Below are 22815 nucleotides of genomic sequence, written 5' to 3' on the forward strand. Positions count from 1 at the left end.
TGTAAAGATATTCGATTACAGTTTTACTACTGTTAAAATGTAAATAATAAAGTCTTCATATAAATGACATTTAAAGGGCATAACACATAAGCGGCCCCTTGAATTTGTCAAAAATTTTCGTATAGACACATTAACAGGAGCTCCTTCCTATTGAACACTTAAACCATTCAAAATATGTACCTATCAAACACACTTGGCTGACTTGTCACCTGTCGTTTGAGGCACGCCTTTGAGCGCGTGAAGTAAGAAAAAAAAAGCGGATGTGTCTGATTGACACACTTAACGGTCCAAATCTTCCCCTTTTATTTATCCAACCCTAGATTTTTCCTATTTTTTTTATTTCTCATCTCTTTCTTCTCCACATCTCAACATTGTTGCTGAAAATCAAAAAAAAATTCTTCATTCATCTTTATGATTAAACAAAACTCATAAACAAAGTCACTAAAAATAACTAAATACGGAGTTGTACCTTTATTATTTCTTGGTAATTTCAAATTTTAATCATATTTGTTAATGATAAAAAAGAGAGGAAGAAGAAGAATTGAGCTATGCAAGTTAGAGAATATTGTATGGGAGGAAAGGGAAGAAAAATTATGAAATAATTTTAGTGTTTGGGAGGAAAGGGAGGATAAATTATGAATTATTTTTATAATAAAAATAAAAGGAACAAATAGAGAGTTCATAAAATTGTTAATGGTGGGATTTAAGTTGGCAATGAGGAGGGGTTTCAAAGAAGAAGATGCAGAGGGGGCTGCTGGAGATATTTTTTTTTAATTTGCCACATCTCACGGTATGATTGACTCTTTTTTCATATTATAGTGTTTGAAAGTCACGCACTCTATATATTTTCGGGTAATGTCATTGAAGTGTCTAATAGACACAACTTTGTGTATACATAAGGTGTTCAATAGGAATATGACCTCATTAAGATGTCTAAACAGAAAAAGCGTGCAAGTTCAGGGACCGCTTATGTGTTCAACCCATTTTAAGAAATTAAAAGGTCACCATACATTCGAGTTACATCCTACACTATATAAATATGAAATCATCCTTCCAATTTTTCTATCAAATTCCAAATCCTCTAAAAATGACTCATATCTATGCTTATACGTTTTTTTTTATGTATATCAATTCAGGTTTCTCCGAGCGTCTCACAATTACTCGGAGAAGGAGGAGGTCTTTTGCCAAGTTTAGGTGGTCAGGTCGATAATGGTCTTTTTCCGGATATCTCCACATGCTTAGCATCAGTGCTCAACGTTCCTGGATGTGTTGAAGAGATTATAACATCTTTCCTAACTATTCGACTTCGATTAATTGATCCTCAATGTGGCATAGCTGTATTAGATATTCATGATAGCTGTTGGCCTAAGATTTTCCCTTTTGGTTCACTTTTTCCTTTAGCATTTAGAAGTTTTTGCCCTATTCAAGGTTCATTACCACCAACATCCCCTCAACCTCTAGTTCAAAATAACGCGTAAAAATTGTATGTGAAATGAAGAACTAGGTTTGTTCAATTATCGTTTTTGGAATTCTTTCGATCCATTAAATAAGTGGCGATTAAATTTGCACCTAGAAGTTTTTCTATTTTTAGTATAATGTTAAATTGTGTGATCGTTTTTCGTTTTGTGTTACATATATATTGCACATGTTGTAACACTTGCTAGTACAAATGCTTTATTCAAATTAAATAACAAAAACTAAAGCTTATATGTACAATCTTAATTGTTGTGAAAAAAAAAATACTTCAATAAATTTATTTCATTCTAATTACTTATCAATTTTGAAAACAAATAAAACGTAATTAGTACTCCTATTAGCTCAGGAATGATAAGTAACAAACCCTTGTAATTAGCCTATTCTGATTCATTAGTCTCCTAATCAAAATATAATTCCTCAAACACATGGTTGTCTCTCCAGATTATTATATTCATTTAATAGATTTATCGTTTTCCATGACAAACACACATCAAGAATTTGAATGATAAACCAACTCAAAAATAAAATATGATTATTACGATAAATAAGGTACACTAAATTAAATAGGTGTTGGTCATTTTTTAATGTTTTCCCCTAGTATATGTTAGGAAACTCATAATCCCTAACTCTTTGTTCTAATAGATTTGGGATAGGAATATTTTGTTCTTTTAGTATTGGTAGAACCTTTTTCTTATAGGTTTGAGATTACTCGGGATCTAGATGTAGTTGGGATTCTAAATCATTGTATGCTTTTCATTTTCTAGTAGAAAACATTATGTGCTTTTGCTTGGAGGATTAGGCTTAGCAAAAGAGGTGAAGTCCCTGTTAGCTCCACGTGATCTAGAAACTTCATCCTACAACTTGGCAGTAGTAGAGTTGGGGAATTATCTATGTTTGTGTGATAGTAACAATACAGAGTATATTGATATATGGTGGATAAAAGTCAGCTCCATCGGGATTGGTAAATCCACCCTGGAACTTGAAGCTAGTAAAGTTGGGGAATTATTTATGTCTGACTAATTATTACAACACATCATCCACTAATATTGATATTTGGTGGATGAAAGAGTATGGATTTTCTGAATCTTGAACTAAAGATATCATTTTGGTGGATTCTGTTATGCGTGGTATGGTTCACATTAATTTTGAACCGATTCTTATGTGGAAAGATGGAGAAATCTTAATTCAATGCGGGCAGAAAACTAGCTTCGTACAACCCAAAAATGAAGAGTTTTAAGGTGGTTTATATTTACGGTAAGGTCATTACAGCGATCACATACACTTCAAGCTTTTACTCGCTCAAGAGTATCATGAGGGACAACCTTGAACTCACAAATGTTTATCCAAATAGTGAGATAAACATTTCTGAGTTGAAAGTCGCCCCTGTGATAGTCATGAGAGAGTAAAAGCTTCGAATGTATATAATCGTTGTAGTGACCTCACCGTAAACGTTAACCACCCTGAAACTCTTCATTTTTGGGTAGTACAAAGCTAGTTTTGTGCGACTTTGAATAAAGATTTATCCATCTTTCCACATAAGTATCGATTCAAAATCAAAGTCAACAATACCCCGCGAAACAGAATCCAAAAAATTATATCTTTAGTGCAAGATTCAGAAACCCCATACTCTTTCATCCAACGACAATATATGTACTTTCTTTGGTGTAGGAACAAAAACTGCTAGCTATAAATTGGTAATAGATTCAATAGAATCTCAAGAAAGACAAAAGAATTATATATTGTTTGAGTCTCCAAAATAATACCTTATATATATAGGTTTGAGTCTCCAACAACAATATATGTACTTATATATATAGGTTCCCTCCAACGGCTAGCTAACGGCTAGTTAGACTTTCATTAATTACTAAATATTAAGTTGGTGTAAAAAATAATATTAGGAAAAAAAATTAATATTAGCTAACGGATAGTTAGACTTTCATTAATTACTAAATATTAAGTCGGTGTAAGAAATAATATTAAGAAAAAACTTTTGATATTAGCTAACGGCTAGTTATTTCAATTTACTTGTGAAACTCAAGTAGCCTCTATAGTCAATTTAGAGTCTATATATAAAATTCCAGTCAATCATAAGACATAAATCCTATATAAACTAGCTCCCTTTTATAGGGTTTCTATAAGAAAAAAAGTTGTCCTTTTGGCTGCGGATTCCTAAATATTGTATGAATCAGAGCATTAACATGAATCATATATTATTATTATAAGTGGAAAGCTTCAAAGTGAAAAGTTAAATTATCATTTTGCACTTTTTCTAAATTAAAAATTTGATAGTTCTAATTAAATACAAATATATTTCAATTACATTTTGGTATAATTTAAGTCCTTAAGCACATTAATAATGTAAATTATTATTTTCTTGATCATAATCATGTTTCTCATAATGGAAGAATTTGAAAAATTATGATTGACAAAACAATGTATCAAATCATCATCATATCATATATTATTAAAAGTGAGAATTTCTAAAGTGCAAAGTTAGATTACCATTTTACTCTTAAACTAAATTAAAATATTATGAATTATCTAATAAATTATGGTTCATATCCTTTAAGAAAAAAATGCATCATTTAACATTAATTTATAACTATATTTCTAGGAGTTTACTTTATATGGCATTTATGTGAAGTTTTTATACCATCTTAAATTATACTTTCAAATATTTGTTATAACAGTTTATTTCAATATGAGATAGAAATACATGAATCCAAATTATCAGCGAAAGCAAGAGATTTGACTTCTGAGTCGAGTTCATCGCATCGGGCTTGCCTAGTGCGGTTTACCTCTTTTATGTGATTTGCAAGCTATTGCATAGGAGTAAGATTTTTACCCTGTGCGCACCCAACAATTAAGTATGAATTTCATGAGTTGTTTTTTTTTTGGTTAAAATATCTTTAAATTTTGATTTTCTTCAGCTTCATAGCTTTAATAATTTCATTCTCTTCAACTTCTTAGCTTTAATAGTTTGATTCTCTTCAACTTCCCTTTTATAAGCCCTTATTTAAAGTCACACAGAAGAGCACTAAATTTGCAAATCTCATTTGAGCATTTTCTCAATTTTCTTTTATTATTTCTCTTTCTATATTTTTTACTTTTTTGATTACTTTACCGATCTTCTAGGTACAGAAGAAAAAAATACCATTGTCTATGAAGAACTGTTAGGGCTAGTACCATTAATGTTGCATTGGGATCAAAGACGTCATCGCATGTGATAATATTGATAGATAGAGAATGAATGTTTGAAGATTTCAATAAATTTTTATCATTATGTATGGATTAGAATAAAATAAAGATATATTTTTTTATACACTGATAGTTTTTATTTTAATTGATGTAGATGAAGGATAATATCTTCCCGAAGATGTTTGAAAATGTTCCAAGAATTTAAACTTTGGTATTATTTCATGTAAATTGGTTTCATTGTAAGTGATTTTTATGTTTATTCTTAAATTATCTTTTTAATGTTTTCAAATTGGATATGAGAACTACGTGTAAAGTGCGTAATGAGAGATTATTGAGGATATGTTATATCGACATATTCATATCATTACATGTTACATTATCTTATTAGCTTTACAAATTTAACATTCAATTGTTATGGATTTTATTTAATGAGTATGATGTAAATGATAAAGTTAATATTGTTAGTTTTAACATTTTCTACATAATAATCCAATAATATAGGATATACATGCAATACATGTTGCTAATGACTAGTATTATTACAACTGGAAGCTCCTAACTTAAAATTTGAATTACCATTGTGCCCTTATTTTATCCCTAAACTAAGTTAAATATTAATATAAAATTAATTTAATATTAAATATCATATTTAAATACATACATCTAAACACAATGGTTTAAATTTTAATTATCTAAATACTAAATAATAATTATATTAGGGAAAATGCACAAGTACCCCCTCAACCTATGTCTGAAATCCCAGAGACACACTTATACTATACTAAGGTTCTATTACCCCCCTGAACTTATTTTATAAGTAATTTCCTATCCCTTTTTAGCCTATGTGGCACTAGTTTTTTAAAAAAAGTCAACCATCATTGGACCCACAAGATAGTGCCACGTAGGTCGAAAAGAGATAAAAAATTATTAATAAAATAAGTTCAGGGGGGTAATAGGACCTTAGTATAGTATAAGTGTGTCTCTGAGATTTCAGGCATAGGTTGAGGGGGTACTTGGGCATTATCCCATTATATTATATTATACTAAATAGTTAAATACTAAAAATAAGTAGGTGTAAAGTCAAAATTTGAAAGACAAATATTTCATAGAAAATTAACTTAAACAACTCTTCACCTTTTCATCTTATCCTACTAATCTTTAGTTATATATATGTATCAAGCAAAAGTAATTTTTCTTTACCACTTGCCTCTCATTGATGTCAATCATTAGACAATTTCATGTACTTTTTTTTGTTTTAAATATTAATATTTCTTTGATCCTAATTAGAATGATATGATGTATCACAGTTTTAGATGATTTTTTTACGGGAGAAGGTATCATCAAGAATTCTATTTCTTATGTATTTCTTTTTACAATATATATTGTTATAATTAAAGTCTTAAGAAGGATATGAATGTTGTATTTGTTCTTAGCTGTTTAATTTTTTTTTTTTGTATTCTTTACCGATTTATACTTCTTTAATTTAATCTCCTATGAAATTATGAATTTTATAAGATCTATTTTTATTAGTGCTGAAATTACTAATTTATGACTTTTATAATCGTTTTTAAAGGTACTTTTATAATAGTTCTTTTTTCTTTTATCCTTTCCTTACTGATATAGTTTTAGCTACATATTTGTGTACTTACTCGTATGGAGCGTAATTAGATATTATTAAGGATAAATCATATAGATATATTCATATTATTAGATGTTATAGTAATATTATTATTTTTCCATCTTGCTTGATGGTCAATATACCATTCAATTATTATGAATTTTATTTAATGAGTAAAATATAAATTGATAAAACAAATATTTTTAATTTCAACATTTTCTATATAATAATTCAACTTTATAATAATTGTACGGGATAAACGTGCGTTGCACATTTCAAAAACTAGTATTATTTTACGCAGGAAGGATCTAAGTAAAAAGTTGACTTACAATTTTACCCCTATATTGAATTAAAATTTTAAAAAAATATTTAATAAATTAAATAAATTTGACATGATAGTTAATGCATACAATATTTTATTCATCTTCCTCTCTACTCAATGTGTGACAATTTATTCTTTTAAGAGAACTTCTTAAATGATAATTTTGCTACAATAATAACATATCCAACTCCCATCTAATTTTAATTTAAGCAGAGCATAACACATGGTAAGTGTTGAGGATTATTCATCTTATAATAGTCAGTTTACTTTTTAGTTTAAATAGTTTTGACTTTTGCCTTCCTCTAGTAATACTAATAATTATGTATAGTTTCTTATATCTTTTATTGCGGTACATAAATGAATAGCTTATACTTTACCTCTTCTTTATGTTAGAGTTTTACCCCTATAAAAATTGTTGACCCTCTCATTTGAACTTGCAATGCTCCATACCTAAATCAGTTAAATTTATGTTAAATCAGTTTTGTGTTCAATTTATGTTTACATTTACTATTTAGGTTGTGTATTTATGTGTATATTATATCTATGAAAGAAAATATTGTACTTATAAGTTTCTTATGAAGTCTTTCCCAACAACAAATTGTTTCTTGGCATCCGTATGATAAGATGATCTAGTGATATAACCCATGTTGAATAGGTGTTGTATGATTTATTTATTTTCCACCTCCTTCATTTTTGATGACCAACCTCTCAAAATTTTATGATTTTGGTTGGTTGGTTAACGATCATATCATTTTTTTTTCTCGATTGAATAAAAATATTTGATCTAGACAATTATATAGATATTTGAGTGTGATTATAAACTAAAAAATCTATTTGATAGGTACGAAAGCTTGATAGTGGCTAAATTAGCACCAAACTGTTGTTTGATATATCCTCTGTATTCTCCAATTTAAACTTCCAGTTTAATCATGGTCTCTCCTAGAAAGATTATCAATCGAATTAATTAGAAGACTATCATTAATGTTTTGAGATGTAGAAATACATTATATATCTAATAAGTAAGAACAGACATAATATGGTCTTCGGCTTTATTCCTAAGGGTTTAAGGATATGTAATTAAATTAATCTTTTTTATATCTTTTAACGTTTAATATATATAGCTCAATTAAATAATTTTTATGTATAACTTGTAGTTATAAATATACAGTTGAATAATAATAATAATAATAATGATAATAATAATAATAATAATAATAATAATAATAATAACAATAACAATAATATGGGATACACGTGCAAAACATATGTCAAGATACTAATATACAAAATAAGTGAATGTGAATTATAACATTCATTTTAAATTTAATTCTATGTTATAGGGTTTTCGAAAGATAGTTTTTTCTTTTCAATTCATGAACCTATAATAAATACTTAAACGATTCCAATGCGAAGCACATTAATGGACAATAACATATATCAAGATGTTTTAGAACACCTCTTTACTTTCTTTGGTCGGTAAACAATAAACCGCTAGCTATAAATTGGGAATATATACAATAGAATCTCAAGAACGATATATAAAAGAATTATATATTCTTCGAGTCTTTAAAGTGATAGCTTATAGATATAGGTTCACTCCAACGGCTAGCTAACAACTAGTTAGACTTTCATTATTTACTAAATACTGAGCCGGTGTAAGAAATAATATTAGGCAAAAAAAATTAATATTAGCTAACGACTAGTTAAATTTCAATAAATACTTTCAATTAGTTATTTTAGAGGATCACACTATTCATTCCATAAGGCCCAAACGTTATAAACTAGCTCACTTTTTGTTCAAACGAAGTAACAATCATGGATGTCCAAAGCTCTAAGCTTTTCAAGGGAGATTGGGAAGGAAATAGAATTTCTCATGTCACGACAATTATGGACCTCCATATAGTGGTTATGGTTGACATTCTTTCACGGTTGCCAATCAAGTTAAGTTTTTGTTGTAAGATTGTTTGTAAGCTCTGATATCATCTTCTGACTTCCGACCCTTTGTTTTGGAAAATGTATTACAAAAGATCATCTTATTTTCCCAGCATTTGAATTTTGATAAATCACTTAGTTCGGTTACTTGTGGAACTCAAAGATGATGTTTCTCACCCCCTAAACAAACCATTCTGTTGAGCCCTAGGTTTCACCTCCCCCCAACTTTATATAGACAAAACTTGATATTAATTAGTTCATGCAATGGGTTCATTTGTTTGTTTAATGGTTTGAGGCATAGCGTAAATAATTTGGTTTACATTAGCAATCCTCTTTTGGGTGAATATTTCGAGGTTAAATTGCCCGAATGGGACAAAAGAATTGACTGTGTTGCTTATGCATTTTGCTTCAGTGAAAACTCTAGACAATATAAAGTATTGAGATCAGTAGTTAGTAAGTTTGAGGGACGTCCACATATATCAGAGTTGGAGGTTTATTCTCTTAGATTTGATGAGAGAAATGTGGGTGAAGTTCCAGAACCTCTATGCGGACCATTTTGTAAGGATAATGTCAATGGTGTTGTTCATTGGTTGAATTCGGAAAAAAGTGACAGCATTTACTCTTTTAACAGTTGGACAGAAGAGGTGAAGTCCCTTTTAGCTCCGCGTGGTCTGACAACGTCATCCTACGGCTTGACACTAGTAGAGTTAGGGAATTGTGTGTGTTTGTGTGATCATACTTACCATAGTGAGTACGTTGATATATGGTGGATGAAAGAGTATGAAATCGCTGAATCTTGGACTAAAGATTGCATTTGAAAGGACACTATTCAACCAGATATCAGTTGTGATAGATTTATACCAATCTCAACTTGGAAAGATGGAGAAATATAAATGCAAAGGTATCGTGGTACACATGTAGTTTCGTACAACCCAAAAGAAAATAAGTTTACGATGATTAAGGTGTACCCTGGATTTGCAGGGACTAGCTACATTCCAAGTTTTCACTCACTCAAGACTGTTATTGGGGAGAGTTTACAAGTCTCATATGCTTATCCGAAGGTTGAGATAGTTTAAATATTTAATTTGTCTTATTTCCTCCTGGATATTTTGTTTTGCTACTATGTGTCTCTACAAGCGTGCAGAACATATATACCTTGTCCATTTTTAAGGTTTCTATTCATTTTGTTCAATTCATTCTGCACTTGTCTGAATAGAACAAACTAAGGAACAAAATGTACGATGTGGAGTATATGAATGATCAATCTATTGTTTTATGAAATATATAACCCCTAAAATTAAAATAACATTTATATAACATAGAACAGTTGAAAACGTAAGAATAATAGTGCACAAAGCCTATCAATTTGATGAATGTTGCGAAATTCATGCTCCTAAAATAAAATTACACTAATTACTTATAGCGTAAAAAGAATCATTATCACACAATAAAGAAATTAAGTGTCAAAATTATTTTTCTAAAATGTGATTATAAAGTCATGTCAATATACCAAAATGAGAATTTTCAATACTCTGTAAGAATATAGGCATAATAAAAAGCAAGAAAAGGCAATATGCACAACATTTAATCTTTTGTACTGACAAATATCAACTACTATACCTCACTATCTAATTCAAAGACTTGCATTACATATTTATGTTTATATAGGGATATATGAAAAAACACAATAAATTATCACAAATTATACACATTTAATTTGGGGGTTGTAAATATAAAAGAAATGAAAACTACAAAGATTATTAAAAAATAAGTTATGGCACTGAAGAGGTGCGAATTATTGAAATGTGACCTTTTAATATAGATGAAATATCCAAATTAGAAAAATAACAAAACTTCTATGTTATATATATGCAAAGTTAATTAGAGCCTCAATACCTACATGTGAAAATCAGGAACACATATAAACTATTTATAATAGCTAAGATTTCTATCAATTTCAAGACCTATGGACATATTAAAAATACTTGTGATCTCAAAAAGAAGGGAGAAAAAATAATAGAATGTCAAATGGTAATTGATCCATGTTATTTTGGATAGTGACTTATCATTCAATCAAATGTATCATTCAATCTTATTAGAACATAATGTCAAGTGATAATGGATAATATCAGATTAAATTAAAAATATGTACATAAATAATATAATTTTACAAAAGAATATGTATTTATTTGCATCATAGACTACAATTGACTTTCTCTATCGATATATTTATCAATCTCATTGTTATTGGCCTTTCAATTTGTCATAACACCTATAAAATGATACTACAATCTAAAATTCAGTCCAAATTCATGTAAATAAATAATAGTAACAATTACTAAAAGTTGAAACATAAAGTAATCAAAGAAAGAAATTTGACAAGGGAACTTATTGTAATGACAAGATGTTCTTGGATAAAAATGAAAACGATACAAAAGAATGCATATGACAAATATTATATTTGTAAATCTACATATCGTGACCCTTCTTCGACTATTACAACTTTTAGTTTTCTTTTTTTATTAAAGCAATAAGATCCAAACTTCGTAAAAAGTGAAACAAACTCTTAATAAATCTCACTTTATTGAAGCAATAAAAGTCCAAATTTCGTAAACAGTGAAAGACCCTTCATGTGTGTGCATTCAATCAACCTTTTTCGTAACCCAAATTCAATCAGAAAAAATAATCTCGATTTTAAATTTTTCTCAAATCAGAGTTCAAAATTTAGCTGATTTCTTCTATGGAGATTTTGGACCATGTTTTATGATATTTATTTGGATTATTTGGATTGAAAGTAAAATAAAATTGATGATAGATATTGAATCAGGTGGTAGTGATGGGATAAATTTGGTAGTGGCTAGATTATAATTTTCAAGGTGATTGTTAAGAGTTCTAATGGTTAAAATAAGTGGGTTTAGCAGTTATGGAGTGAGTGCTGATAATGAAGAAACAATCAAATGACATGGAATTTTATCTTTTTTTATAGATCTGATCATTTATTGACGTGGTGCTGACATAAAGATGATTTGGAGGCGAGTGTAAAACACCTCCTATCATCTAAGTGGCTAAATAAGTTTTAGGATGTGTTAAGGGTGCGTTTATTATACTTAAAAATAATTCAATGGTAATAAGACTTATGCATAATTAAAGTATGACATTCAAATTTGCTTATAGTTGAAGGAGATACTTCTATATTTTTCTAATAAAATATAATAAGTTGTTGATAAGAAGCAAAAAAGATCTCAACCTTGACTATCATTACGGTATTACGGTCATAAAGACAAACAAGGCCATTGCAATGATTTGAGCAAATAAAAATCTCACTATGGTTGAAATAGGTTACAAGAACCCACTAGTTGTAAAGGGAATCATTCAAGTTGTGTTTAGGAATAGAAGTTCTTTTAGTGCTTGGTACGCAGTGGCGTAGCTAAGAATTTCAGGAAGGGCGTCCAAATTTTTAATAGTAATTTTTTAAAACAAAAACGATGATTTAAATTTTCAAAATAGATAATCAAGTTAAATAATATTTAATTATATATAAGAATATTTTTAGTAGAATTACAAGTGTATAATTCAAAATAAACATAAAGAAAATAACTATTACTGAAATATAATTTAAATATATTACTACAATTGTGCTCAACAAGGTTTCATGTACTGAAACATTTTTATAATAGATTCCTTAGAAATAGTACGAAATACTTTTTTTTCTACATAAAGAATTATACAACCGTCTAAAAACACTTTCACAAGTCATTTTAAATATACTTCATTGCCGAGAAAGTTCTTGGTTGCAGTAGCAATTAACAAAAGCAAAACAAATTTCACTAAGCAAAATATAATTTAAGTTAGTGGAGAAGGGATTCGAACATGGGTCTAATTAGAGAAAAAAAAGAACACTCCTATAGAGAATCAAACCGGGGAAAAGAGTAGGATTGTGTTAGCTATTACCAACTCCGCTACGTATTACCTTATTATTTTAAGAGGTCCAAATTTTATATATATCAATATAAAGTCAAAACTTTACGGGTATATATAGTATAATTTTCGTATATGTCAAAACAAGACAAGGAAAATATTAAATTAATTTCAAAAAAGAAAATTCCACTATGTAGTAATCCTGAAAAAAAGAAGAAGACATAATTAGAACTATTAAATAAGGAATAATAATTAATAGTCCTTATTATAATAAGGCATATTATTCTCCTAATCAAAATATAATTCCTCATACAGACGGAATATATTGTTTTAATAAATAAAACAGGATTATTACGATAAACCTAAGAAAAAATTGTGCTTCTAGGATTGAGATTGGTTATAAGAATGTATTTGGGGATTTTGAAAGCAGTGTGCACTTTTATTTTCTTTGAGAAAACTGTCTCTGTTTTAGTTTGGGGGATTAGGCTTAGTCGAACCTCGATTTGTTCAAAGAAAGTGATAGTCATGGATCCCGGAAGGGATTGCAAAAAAAGAATCTCTAATGTCACCACCATTATGGACCTTTCGAGTGATATTGTGTCGGAAATTCTTTCGAAATTATCAATCAAGCCCCTTTTTTGTTGTAAGATGGTTTGTAAAATGTGGTATAATCTTTTAACTTCCGAACCATCATTTTTTAACATGTATCAGCAAAGATCGTCAGCTTATTTTCCGAGGCTTTTGCTTTCGGTTAATTACTCTGTCTACTTTCTTGTCGATCTCAGATGATTCTCAACCCTAAAGAGAAACATTGTGTTGAGCCCATATCCCTTCATCGAAGTTGAGATTAATTGGTTCGTGTAATGGGATTGTTTGTTTGTTGAATAGTAATAGTGGAACTAATCATTCGGTTTACATTAACAATCCTGTTAAAATGCATGGACAGGAGGAAAGAAACCATGTTGCTTATGCATTTTGCTTTAATGAAGCTTCGGGACCGTATAAAGTATTGAGATCCGTACTTAGAAATTTTGAAGGATATCCAAGCGTATCAGAGTTCGAGGTTTATACTATTGGGGTTGATGAAAAATGGAGATATGTGGGCAAAGCTCCAAAACCACTACATGAATCATTTAGTAACAGTAACGTTAATGGTGTTGTTCATTGGATGAATATGGATAAAAATGACAGAATTTACTCGTTTAACAGTTGGACAGAAAAGATGAAGACTTGACTCTAGAGTTGGAGAATTGTCTATGTTTATGTGATACTAACCACAACCAGTATGTTGATATATGGTGGATGAAAGAGTATGGAATAGCTGAATCTTGGACTAAAACTCGCATTTTGAAGGATACTATTCAACCAAATATCCGTTGTGATAGATTTATACCAATCTCAACTTGGAAAGATGGAGAAATATTGATGCAAAGGGATCGTGCCACACAAATAGTTTCTTACCACCCAAAAGAAAAGAAGTTTGTGTACCTTGGATTTGAAGCGTCTAGGTACATCCAAGTTTTAGTTTTTACTCACTTAAGACTATCATTGGGAAAGATTTACAAGTCTCATATACTCATCCGAAGATTGACTTAGTTTAGAGATTTAATTTATTTTATCTTATGTCCTCCTGGATATTACGTTTTTTCTTCTATGTTTCTCGTGTAATCTATCTTAAGACCTGTCAACATGCTTTTAATTTATGTCAGTGTACATTCGTTTTGTTCAATTCACTACGCACTTGTCTGAATAGAACGAACTAAGGAATAAAATGTTGGCCTTATGGCTTTGTTTTAACATCTCGTACGCATCTGCAGAAACAACAGGTTTGCTTGTTTTTTGTGAACAAGTAAATGCTTTTCTGCGGAAAAAAAACATTCAGAAACTTTAGTGAATGACAGATATGGCATTCTACAAAGATCGATTGGATACATCTCGTCATCTAATGAACATATGTGTCCTAGGTAGATCGGATTACATCTTAACCATTCAACAAACAAGTGAACCAATTACTTCCACTATTGGTTTTTTACCGAATTTATTTATTCTCGATTCAAATGGAGGGAGGTGAAACTTAGGCCTCAACATAATCAGTCTGTTTAGCGGGGACAAAAAAATATTAATACTCGAGTGTTGCTTATGCATTCTGCTTTTGTGAAGTCTCTAGGCAGTATAAAGTATTGAGATCAGTAGTTAGTAATTTTGACAGACATCCACAAGTATCAGAATTGGAAGTTTTAACTGTTGGAGTTGATGAAAAAAAGGAGATATGTGGGCGAGGTTCCAGAACTTCTATGTGTATCATTTAGTAATGCTAATGTTAATGGTGTTGTGAATTGGATGAATTCAGAAAAAAAATGACAGCATTTACTCCTTTAACAGTAGGACGGAAGAGGTAAAGTCCCTATTAGCTCCGCGTGATCTGGAGACTTCATCCTCCTGCTTGATGCTAGTAGAGTTGGGAAATTTTCTACGTTTGTGTGATAGTAACGATACTCAGTATGTTGATATATGGTGGATGAAAGAGTACGGAATATCTGAATCTTTGACTAAAGATTGCATATTGAAGAATACTATTCAACATGATATCAGTAAAGAGGTTTACGATGGTTAAGGTGTACCTTGGATTTGTTGGGACTAGCTACATCCCAAGTTTTTACTCACTCAAGACTATCATTGGAGAAAGTTCTCAAGTCTCTTACACTTGTCCGAAGATTGACATAGTTTAGATATTTAATTGGTCTTATTTCCTTCTGGATATTATGTTTAACTCTATGTTTCTCGTGTAATTTAGATATAGACCTGTCGACAATTATACCCCTCAACTTTGTCATTTGGAGCTGATATACCCCTTGTTATGAAAGTGACTCATATATATCCGTACTTATAAATAAATGGCTCACATATACCCTTTTCCTCTAACGGAAATGAAAAAAAAGATAATTTTAATCTAACTTTTTATTATTTTTTTCTACAATATATAATCTCATATGAGTAAATTTAATCCGAATTTTTAACCGAACTAAGTCATTATATAAAACAATTTACCAAAGTAATACATTTTTCTAAAATTTTACAAAACTAGTATAAACGTATTTCACGATAACGTTTTAGGGTATATTTATTTTTTTAAAACTAACAGCATTAGGTTGATATACGTTACTGTAAGTAACATTTTACTTTTAAAACGTTATTTTGAGTAACGTTTTACTCCTAAAACGTTACTGTGAGTAACGTTTTAGAGTAAAACGTTACTGTGAGTAACGTATATCAATCTGACGACATCAACTTTTAAAAAATAAAATATATCCTAAAACGTTACTGTGGAATACGTTTATACTAGTTTTGTAAAATTTTGGAAAAACATATTATTTTGGTGAATGACTTTATATAATGGTTTAGTTTGGTTAAACATACTCTTTTGACTTTTTTTGTTTCAATGACTAATTTAGAATTATTATTTTGATAATCAAATTTATTTATGTTTCACTAATTTTCTTGTAAAACTTAGTAGATGACCAAACTTTTTTCTTCGAATACAAAAATCAAATTACAATATAGACAAAAAAAAATAGTTTTAATTTTTTTCTTTAAACTAAGGAATGAAAGAAAAAAAATAAAATAAGAATAAAAAACTCAAATAATTATAAGGGAAAAGAGTCTGATATACCCCTCAACTTTGTCATTTAGAGCTGATATACCCCTTGTTATGAAAGTGACTCATATATACCCCTACTTGTAAACAAATGGCTCACATATACCCTTTTCCTCTAACGGAAATGAAAAAAAAATTAATCTAAATTTTTATTATTTTTTTCTAAAAAATATAATCCCATATGAGTAAATTTAATCCTCGTCAAACATATTTTTTTGACTTTTTTTTATTTCAATGACTAATTTATAATTATTATTTTGATAATAAAATTTATTTATGTTTCACCAATATACTTGTAAAACTTATTGTAGATGACCAAATTTTTTCTTCGAATACGAAATTAAATTACTATACACACAAAAAAAATAGTTTAATTTTTTATTCTTTAAACTAAGGAATGAAAGAAAACAACAAAATAAGAATAAGAAATTTAAACAATTATAATAAAAGAAGTCAAAAAATAATTTATGTATGAAAAAAATTAAAATATACCTTGAACTTTGATAGAAGAATCATATATAGCCCTAAATAAATTTTTTTAGAATTAAAAATAATAAATATAAGTTAAAAACTATTTTTTTAAACTTTCGTTAAGTGAAAGGTATATGTGAGTCATTTTGTAACGTCAGGGGTATATGTGAGCCGTTTGTATAACAGTAAGGGCATATAGAGCCACTTTCATAATGAGGGATATACCAGCTCCAAATGATAAAGTTGAGGGGTATATCAGCTCCAAATGACAAAGTTGAGAGGTATATCAGACCATTTCCCATGTTTTTATAGATGCTTTTGAGTTATGGTAGTACAACTCTGCCTCAATAATTAAGCCGGGGATACCTTGTCCCATTTTAACGTTATTCCTTATGTTTCTATTCATTCTGCACTTGTCTGAGTAGAACGAACTAAGGAACAAAATGAGAACAGAGAAAACATGGAGGAGCTCGAGCACGAGATATGTTCATGCATTTTTGTAGCATAAGCAATACTTCATAAGCGTAAGCTATTTTCGTAATATATGGGCATTCTATAGCTATATAAAAGAGATCAATAAACGCATAGAAGCAGCAACAAAACACTACTCCACCTTTCTATGCTTTCAAGTGCAGCAGTGACCCTGAACTTGTTATCGAACTAGCCAATTTAATTACCTCCAACAGTATAATTCAAGAAGACATAAAAGAGAAAAAGGTTAATATTACCTCCATTAACATAATTAAGGAAGACATAAAGAGCAAAAAGGTAAATATTACCTCCAACAACATAATTCAGGAAGACATAAAGAGAAAAAAGGTAAATATTACATCCAACAATATAATTCAAGAAGACATAAAGAGAAAAAGGTAAATATTACCTCCAACAGTATAATTCAAGAAGACATAAAGAGAATAAAGGTAAATATTACCTCCAACAACATAATTCAGAAAGACATTAAGAGAAAAAAATAAATATTACCTCCAACAGTATAATTCAGGAAAACATAAAGAGAAAAAAAGGTAAATATTAACTCCAACAGTATAATTCAGGAAGACATAAAGAGAAAAAAAGGTAAATATTACCTCCAACGGTATAATTCAAGAAGACATAAAGAGAAAAATGTAAATATTACCTCCAACAGTATAATTCAAGAAGACATAAAGAGAATAAAGGTAAATATTACCTCCAACAATATAATTGAGGAAGACAAAAAGAGACAAGTAAATATTACCTCCAACAACATAATTCAAGAAGACATAAAGAGAAAAAAGTAAATATTACCTCCAACAACATAATTCAGGAAGACATAAAGATAAAAAATGATAAATATTACTCCAACAATATAATTCAGGAAGACATAAAAGAGACAGAAATAAATATTACCTCCAACAACATAATTCAGGAAGACATAAAGATAAAAAAAATGGTAAATATTACCTCCGGCAGTATAATTCAGGAATATTACCTCCAACAACATAATTCAGGAAGACATAAAGATACAAAAGTAAATATTACCTCCAACAACATAATTCAGGAAGACATAAAGAGAAAAAAGTAAATATTACCTCCAACAACATAATTCAGGAAGACATAAAGAGAAAAAAGTAAATATTATCTCCATCAACATAATTCAGGAAGACATAAAGATAAAAAATAACAGTATAATTTAGGAAGACATAAAGAGACAAAAGGTAAATATTATCTACAACAACATAATTCAGGAAGATATAAAAAGAAAAAAGTAAATATTACCTCCAATAAGATAATTCTGGAAGACATAAAGTGAAAAAAGTAAATATTACCTCCAACAACATAATTCAGGAAGACATAAAGATAAAAAAAATGGTAAATATTATCTCCAACAGTATAATTCACGAAGACATAAAGAGAAAAAAGGTAAATATTACCTCCAACAGTATAATTCAGGAAGACATAAAGAGAAAAGGTAAATATTACCTCCAACCGTATAATTCAGGCAAACATAAAGAGAAAAAAGGTAGAACTCAAAGAAAGTTATCATTATTATTATTATGGTCGCTCTAAAAGACCTATTCCGTTGATCCCCAAGTTTCACTACCCTTCAGAAACAGTATCTTTAGTTGGTTCGTGTAATGGATTCATTTGTTTGTTGAATGATTCCATTTTTATTGAGAAACATTCAGTTTACATTTGTAATCCTTTTTTAGGTAAGTATTTCGAAATTAAGTTGCCTGAAAAGGAGATGAGTGCTAATCAAGTTACTTATGGATTTTGTTATAGCGAAGAGTATAGAGTATTGAGGTTAGTAGTTAGAGAGTACATTGTCATGTCCCACCACATCATAGTTAAATTTTGCGTCCAGACAGAGGCGGAAGGTTCTAGAGTTGTGGAGAGGTTTGCGGAGAACTCTAGAACCTTCTAGATTAATCAAGAAGGCTAGAGAATTCCTTAGAATTCTCTAGAATAACTTAGACTTTTCAAGAAAGTCTTTGAAAAATCTTAGAAAGTGTAGACTTTTCTAGAACAGGGACCAAAGTGTAAATAAGTAAGGACTTGTAAGTAACTTTTATTTACACTTTAGCCCCCTAGGAAGTAATATAAATAGAGGGGCTCTCATTTGTTAATCAACCAAGCAAGTTGTAAGCAATCTTCCAAGCATAATACAAAATCCTTCTTTAATGCACTCTTTCTTGTACATTTGTAATCCTCTTAGGTGAGTATTTCAAAGTTAAATTGCCCGAAAGGGAGATGAGTGCTAATCAAGTTACTTATGGATTTTGTTATAGTGAAGTCTCTAGAGAGTATAAAGTATTGAGGTTAGTAGTTAGAGAGCAAATTCACATATCAGAATTGAAGATTTATACTCTTGGAGTTGGTGAAAAATGGAGGAATGTGGGTGAAGTTCCATGTCCTACACGGTATAATTTTTGCCAGGTTATTGTCAATGGTGCTCTTCATTGGATTCATAACGAAGACGATGATAGAATTTACTCCTTTGATATTGAGTCAGAAATGATCAAGTCTCTACCAGCTCCGCCTGGTCTGGAAACTCCATTATGTGCCTTGAAGATATTAGAGGTGGGAAATTGTCTGTGTTTGACTTATAATAACATTAGACGGTTCGCTAAAACTGATATCCAGTTGATGAAAGAGTATGGGGTTGCTGAATCTTGGATCAAAGATACCATTTTGGTGAATTCTATTCCGCGGAATTTCCGTCAATGTAATTTAAACCCAATATTAATTTGGAAAGAAGGGCAAATCTTGATTCAGAGTTACAGAAGCCTAGATTCATACAGACCCGAGTCGAAGAGGTTCATCTAGCTTAAAGTTTACGGTGATGTCAGTGCAGCGACTAGATACATCCCAAGCTTTTACTCACTCAATACTATCATGGGGGACAACTTTCAAGTCACAAATGTTTATCCAAAGACTAAAATACTATAGAGTATTTGTTTTATCTTATTTCCTCCGTAATATATATGATGTTTTCCTTTAGTGCTTCTTATATAAACTTTTATTATTTTGTGGATGCTTTTGAATTCTGGTATATATATTGATGTCCATTTTAACATTGCTTAGTTGATTGCTTTGCAAAGTCAACAAAGCTGCATTTCTTTTATTCATTTTATAATAACACACATCAACAACTTGAATGATAAACCTACAAAAAAAGTAGAATATAGTGTAAAACTTCTATAAAACGGTAGGGTAAAAAATAAAATAAAATTATTATAAAAACCAAATGAAGAAAAAAAAGTAAAGACAAAATGAGAAGAAAAATGTTAAAGTACAGACATAATCAAACCAAATAGATCGTTAACATAAAATGAGATATTTCATCATTGCCTAATGATAAATTTAGACATAATGTACACTTAATTTGAGTAATGGTAAAAATAAACATGATATTTAAACTAAATCCATGCAATACACTTCACTCTTTTAGGAAAAGTTGCTTTTTTTTCCGAGACATTTCCACAACTCCATATCAATATTTCACTTTCTATAAAATATAGTATCAATCTCCTTACTTAATAAGGTAAGAGAAGGTATATAAAAATTTCAATGGTAAGATCTTAAAAAGGTAAAATATGGATGATATCCTATTCAAATGGCTAAATAAGGTAAATGTTAAAAGAAGTCACTTATTATTATTATTATCATTATTCTTATTATTATCATTATTATTATTTTTGACTTTGAGAAGTCATCCAAAAGAAAAATGTAAAGTAGCATTTAATTTTTTTTTTCCTTAAATAGTTTTCTAGAAGTCATCCAACTGTATCTAGTCAAGGTCTACAGTCTATATATATGAAATTTCAATTGACCAAACCCCTCAAAACTAGAAAATCATTTTGTTCAAAGGAAGTGACAACCATGGACGTCAAAAGCTCATCTTGCAAAAGAAGCAGAAACTCTCATGTCCCAAGGATGAGGATTGTGGATCTTCCTTTGATGATTTTGATCGACATTCTTTCAAGATTGTCAATTAAGTCCATTTTCCAATGTAAGACTGTGTGTAAATTTTGGTACAATGTTTTATCTTACGACCCTTTATTTGTTAAAATGTATCAAACAAGATCCCAAATATTCCCTTGCATTTATCTTATCGATGGTGTGGGCAATCCTTCGTTTCTAGAAATCAAACCAGAGTATAGTTCTTATGCTCACCATTGTAACAGACCCATTCAATTGACCCCTAAGTTTCACTACCCTCCAGGGAGCGTGTTTTTAGTTGGTTTGTGTAATGGATTTACTTGTTTCGTGAATGACTCGACGAATATTGATCAGAAACATTCTCTTTATATTGGTAATCCTCTTTTGGGTGAATATTTTGAAGTTAAATTGCCTAAATGGGAGATTACTGACTGTGGTGTTACTTATGGATTTTGTTTTAGCAAAGCGTCTGGAAAATATAAGGTATTGAGATTAGTAGTTGGAAAGCTTACTAAAGTATCAGGATTGGAAGTTTATACTCTTGGAATTGGTGAGAAATGGAGAAATGTGGGTAAAATTCCATGTCCTGCATGCTATAAGTTTGGCAAGGTTAATATCAATGGTGCTCTTCATTGGATGGATAGCGAAAAAAATGACATCATTTACTCCTTCGATATTGAGACAGAGAAGATCAAGTCCCTGCCAGCTCCACTAGGACTGGTAAATCCACCCTGGAACTTGAAGCTAGTAGAGTTGGGGAATTATTTATGTTTGACTGATTATTACAACACTAATATTGATATTTGGCGGATGAAAGAGTATGGGATTTCTGAATCTTGGACTAAAGATATCATTTTGGTGGATTCTATTCCGCGTAGTATGGTTCACTTTAATTTTGAACCGATACTTATGTGGAAAGATGGAGAAATATTAATTCAAAGTGGCACAAAGCTAGCTTTGTATGACCCAAAAATGAAGAGTTTCAGGTTGGTTTATTTTCACAGTGAGGTCATTACAGCGGTTACATACATTCCAAGCTTTTACTCACTCAAAACTGTCATGGGGGACAAATTTCAAGTTTCAAATGTTTATCCAAAGACCCGGATAGTTTAGAGTGGTTGTTTTATCTTACTTCCTCCGGGATATGATGTTTTGCTTTTGTGCTTCTGATATAAAACGTTTACTATTTTATGGATGCTTCTGAATTCTGGATAGAGAAATCTTAATAAGCTTATTACTATTTTGAATTATGAATATATTTGATGAAATTGATGGTTGTTGGAATCAGATGGTTTATGTTTTTCTTCTATGTTGTTAATATTAAGATAACTAGCATACGTTCAAGCGCAATGCGCGAATAATATTTAAAAAAAAATAAGAATTTTAAATTGTGAGTGAGTTTGAACTGGCAAATGAACCATTTATTGAACCTGAGCTCTAACTCTTCCATTTTCTTTATAATTGGTAACAACTCTTAATTAATTTTTGTGTTAATAATTTATACATCATCAATATATAGAACTTGAACTTTTTTTTCCTTTAATTTTCTAGTGAACCAACACAACTAAGACATTTACGTTATAAAGATTATGGGGAAATTTATATATCATCAGTCAAAGAATCAATCTTTAAATACGAAGAGGATTATGTATAACAAACGAAATGAAATCCAAAAAATTCTCAAATCAAACATAGATTTTAATTATGTCCAACTTTATATAAAGATATTTCACTCATGTTTCACTTTAGACTTCATTAAATGCATGCCAATTTACTTACTCTTCTTCCTTTATATAGTCCATG

The 22815-nt window shown here is 29.8% G+C and overlaps 2 protein-coding genes across 2 annotated transcripts; both read left to right on the plus strand.

Annotated features, from left to right (window-relative positions):
* The first annotated feature begins 929 nt into the window (after positions 1 to 929).
* Positions 930 to 19896, plus strand: LOC104647457 (F-box protein At3g07870). The gene is made up of 4 exons (XM_010322870.2): positions 930 to 971; positions 1137 to 1428; positions 18780 to 18873; positions 19359 to 19896. Exons 1-4 carry the CDS (start codon positions 930 to 932, stop codon positions 19894 to 19896), a joined length of 966 nt encoding a protein of 321 aa, XP_010321172.2.
* On the plus strand, positions 16873 to 22361 carry LOC101249823 (F-box protein At3g07870-like). Its single transcript, XM_069297811.1, has one exon. It carries the CDS (start codon positions 20887 to 20889, stop codon positions 22123 to 22125), a length of 1239 nt encoding a protein of 412 aa, XP_069153912.1. The 5' UTR covers positions 16873 to 20886; the 3' UTR covers positions 22126 to 22361.
* Positions 22362 to 22815: the final 454 nt, after the last annotated feature.

This window comes from Solanum lycopersicum, chromosome 5 (genome assembly GCF_036512215.1).
Source record: "Solanum lycopersicum chromosome 5, SLM_r2.1".
NCBI lineage: Eukaryota > Viridiplantae > Streptophyta > Magnoliopsida > Solanales > Solanaceae > Solanum > Solanum lycopersicum.

Excerpts from the sequence above, each read along its gene's own strand:
- LOC101249823 (XM_069297811.1), top strand. The coding sequence starts at position 20,887 with ATGAAATTTCAATTGACCAAACCCCTCAAAACTAGAAAATCATTTTGT.
- LOC104647457 (XM_010322870.2), top strand. The coding sequence starts at position 930 with ATGTCTAAACAGAAAAAGCGTGCAAGTTCAGGGACCGCTTAT. Across the intron at positions 1,429-18,779 it reads AAGTTTTTGCCCTATTCAAG|GTAAGTATTTCGAAATTAAG; the intron begins GTTCATTACCAC and ends ATCCTTTTTTAG. Across the intron at positions 18,874-19,358 it reads GAAGAGTATAGAGTATTGAG|TGAAGTCTCTAGAGAGTATA; the intron begins GTTAGTAGTTAG and ends ATTTTGTTATAG.